Below are 4,181 nucleotides of genomic sequence, written 5' to 3'. Positions count from 1 at the left end.
GAGAAACACGAAACCGGATCAGGGCAAGTTCTTTATTTTCTGCTTCTTCTGGCTGGCCGGCGGCTGGCCGCTCTTGCAAGCGCCTTACATTACATACAACAACCAATCAGCTTATAGATCACGAGGGGAAAGCATGGACAGTAATGGAGCATAATAGTGTGCATATAGCAAGCATGCAGTGTCCACGAGGACCCATGGCCAATCACATTAACTTCCTCAAATAACGCCACTTGTTGCTCAGAGAATTAGTCTGCTGGAGGTACCTGGTTTTGTTCTCAGCACTTCCTTGGCACCTTGCCAGGCGCCATCTTGGCCACGCCATAGGGCTGGGGGTACCCCGACAGTGGTGGTGTATTTTCACAAATGGTAACAATCACTTTAATATCACTGGGGCTTCTGAGTGCAGTGGGATATCACTTCTGTGAGTACATGTCAAAGAGTTTACAGATGCAAACAAATTCCCTGATTACTGAACTTCAACTTAATTGAAAAGAAGAGTATGCTGAGTGTGTTTGACTTAAACAGAGCCATTGCAAGGGGCAAGAAGTAGCAGAGAGATTCCATGTTGGATTTGAAGAAGTACCATGTTATTGTGACCAGACCACATAAGTAAGACTGAAAGTAGCCTCTAGGAAATTAGAGCAACCTCCAGGGCACAGCCAGCAAGAAATCAGAGACCCTAAACCTGCACCAGAAGGAACTGAATGCTGTCAACAACCTGCTTGAAAGAGGACCCTGAATCTAGATGAGATCACAGACCTGACTGAAATCTCAGTCTCAACCTTGTGAGATCCTAAGTGGAGGATCTTGTGTGGCTGTCCTTTGACATTGAACTTAGAGAACTGTGAGATAAGGAAGGTGCCAGATGTCAAGCCATTGAAATTTTAGTGATTTTTTTTTGTAGTCAGATATGACTAATGCAGTAGAGTATGTTTCTATCAAGAAGAGAAGCCAGGCTTCAAAAATATATGTGAACTATTGAATAGATTCATATGATGAGTACAGGCAACTCATATTTTCAGTGGTTAGTGGAGGATGGAGACACATGTAAGAGTGAGATGGAGTTCAGAGGCAAGATATTATTTAAAGTTATGTTTAGGTTCAGGAAGAAATTAACATGTCCATGTAGATTGTGGTTCTGGTACAAGTTCCTTACCCTTTTGAATATGGCAAGATAATTCCATAGTTAATTCCTGTTTCTTCTTTTTTATTTTGTTATTTTTTAGTTTTACATGGTGGTAGAATCTATTTTGATATATTTATACAAGCATGGAATATATCTTATTCTAATTAGGATCCCAGTCTTGTGGATGTACGTGATGTTGAGATTCACTGTGGTGTCTACATATATGTACAAAAGAAAGTTATGTCAGATTGATCCCACTGTCTTAAACACTACCTTTTGGTATACTGTAGTGGTATTTCAAAATGATCTGGAACTCCATCGTCTGTGGATATGCTTAGAGTTTGTTTCACGATGATTTCCACCTCTCATCCTCTGTATTCAAAGAAGCTTTTTGATGCCTCCTAACACAAGTTTCTAGTATGTACAACCTCTGTACTTTAAACACAGTCTCTCTGTTTATATGTTTATTTACACATTTGTTTACTGAACTCCCTTAGCTTTTCCTTACTTTCTTTAAGGAAAATGTCTGATTTGGTTTGTTCTCCATAAACAAATTATGGCTTACACTATGTAATATTTGATGTTACAATAACCAAGATTCAACAGTGATTGAGAAGCTAGGTAGTAGGGCTATAAGAAGAGGAGAAAATGTTCTTTTGATGAATCAGGAATGATGAAAAAAAGACTGAGAAAAATATAACTCTGGAGAAAGAAGAGACCAAATTAGGAGGAGATATTAACTGATGACCATTGTACAGTCTGACTTTGAGTATACTCCCCCATCATTCCTAGGCTGTCAAGTGGAAGCACAAGCAGATGAGTGGAGAAGGGGTAGGAAGAGATATAGATAAGGGATGACTGATAAATGTTTGGGTTATTTTTTATTTGTATTTAAGAGATTGCAGTAAATATTTGGTGAGACTTAACCCTTTTGCATACATTAATTTTAACTCTTTCAGTGACTGATGGGGATGCATACCAGTTTTAAATTAGATAAGAAATAAATGTTATAATATATGAGTTGAGCCATACAGTTCAGTGATTTTTCATATGATAAACCAGCTGCAAAGTGATAGAGTCTTTGCATCAAATCCAAGTATATACTATGCAGTGATAGGAAAATTGACTTGCTATTCAGGATAAAAATTCATCTCATAAACTCTCCATAAAACTTATATTGGAGAGGCTGGGATTGTGACTCAGGGGTAAAGCACTCACCTAGTGTGTGTGAGGCACTGGGTTCAATCCTCAGTACCACATAAAAATAAATAAATAAATAAAATAAAGGTATTGTGTCCATCTACAAATAAAACAAAACAACAAAAAAACTTATATTGGAGATCCTCTAAGCTCAAATGATTCTGTTGTAATTGTCTTAATTGCTGATACTTGCAGTCATATAAAAATTACATAGTTATAGTACAAATTTTGGTATTGAAAAACATGATACTGAAATCATTGCACATACTCTTTATCATTCTATTTCATAGAACTGTTCACACACATTTCAACCAATAATACCTGACTGCCTTACCACATGAGTTCTGGAAATAGTGTTCCAAAATCACAGTCTTAGCACTTATAAGACATGTAGAGATAAATTAGAAATGAGTGACTCATTCATTTATTTTTGAATAAATTCTATATCCTCATGTATTTTTGCAATAACTGTTTTCTGCTCCTTTATTTGATGTGACTTTAGTTGTTTTTTTGTAAAATCAGTTCTCATGAGCTCTTTTTATAACCCAAATATTGGCTTTTAGAAATGTTCACCTGGGAAGAAAATTAATTTAAGGTTGAATGCATGATAAATAAATACAGTTTATCATTGCAGGACACAGCTTAAGAATTTTTGTTGTTCGAGTTCCATATGTCAAATTCCCAGAACTTCACATCTTCCATCATTTTCCTGCTAACTGGTGTTCCTGGGCTGGAAGCCTTCCACACCTGGATCTCCATTCCCTTCTGCTTTCTCTATGCAACTGCCCTCTCAGGGAACAGCCTGATTCTCTTCGTCATTACCACACAGCCCAGTCTCCACGAACCCATGTATTATTTCCTCTCCATGCTGTCCACCACTGACCTTGGGCTGTCCATATCCACATTGGTCACCATGCTGGGTATATTCTGGTTCAATGCCAGGGAGATCAACTTCAATGCCTGCTTGTCACAGATGTTCTTCATTCAGCTCTTCACTGTCATGGAATCCTCGGTGCTGTTGGCTATGGCTTTTGATCGTTTTGTGGCCATCTCCAATCCCCTTAGGTATACTTCTGTCTTAACTGACCTTAAAATAGCAGTGATTGGGGTAGCGATCATCACAAGGGGTACCCTTATACTTACAATTATGGTGGTGCTTCTTAAAAGACTGTCCTATTGCCGTAGCCATGTGCTCCTCCACTCCTATTGCTTCCACCCTGATGTGATGAAGCTCTCATGCACAGACACCAGGATCAACAGTGCAGTTGGGCTGACTGCCCTAATTACCACTGCTGGTGTGGACTCGGTCTTCATTGTGCTCTCCTATGTTTTGATCATTAGGACTGTCCTCAGCATTGCTTCTCCTGAAGAGAGGAGGAAAGCCTTCAGCACGTGTGTCTCCCACATTGGGGCTGTGGCTGTGTTCTACATTCCATTGATCAGTCTGTCCTTTGTGCACAGATTTGGGAAAGGAGCCCCACCTTATGTATATACCCTGATTGCCAATGCCTACCTGCTGATCCCTCCTGTAATGAACCCCATCATCTACAGTGTGAAGACCAAACAGATACGCAAGGCTGTGCTAAAAGTTCTGCATTCAAGGGTGATGAAGACCTAGTTGGGTCTTTTAAATTTTTCTTTAGTGTTAATTATTGTGTGGAAGAGTGAAATACCTATCAGAGTGTTCAAATGATGCTGTGTTGAAACTTTCCCACTGACTACCTTTGGGAAGTCTTTTAGCTAACAGAGTTTGCTATGAAGTGGAAGTTTTTATTGGTATCACTAATTCCTAAAATAGTCACGGTGATAATAAGAGCATTTTTAAGTTCAAGATGAAAGACCTCAGTAGCCAATA

At 38.9% G+C, this 4,181-nt stretch overlaps 1 protein-coding gene across 1 annotated transcript; it reads left to right on the top strand.

The window, feature by feature from the left end:
* Positions 1 to 2,996: 2,996 nt before the first annotated feature.
* On the top strand, positions 2,997 to 3,944 carry LOC124959895 (olfactory receptor 51F2-like). Its single transcript, XM_047518355.1, has one exon. The coding sequence runs from the start codon at positions 2,997 to 2,999 to the stop codon at positions 3,942 to 3,944; it is 948 nt and encodes a 315-aa protein (XP_047374311.1).
* Positions 3,945 to 4,181: the final 237 nt, after the last annotated feature.

This window comes from Sciurus carolinensis, chromosome 11 (genome assembly GCF_902686445.1).
Source record: "Sciurus carolinensis chromosome 11, mSciCar1.2, whole genome shotgun sequence".
Lineage (NCBI taxonomy): Eukaryota > Metazoa > Chordata > Mammalia > Rodentia > Sciuridae > Sciurus > Sciurus carolinensis.
The sequence above is the reverse complement of the archived record's forward strand: the minus strand, read 5'-3'. Positions and strand labels throughout refer to the sequence as shown.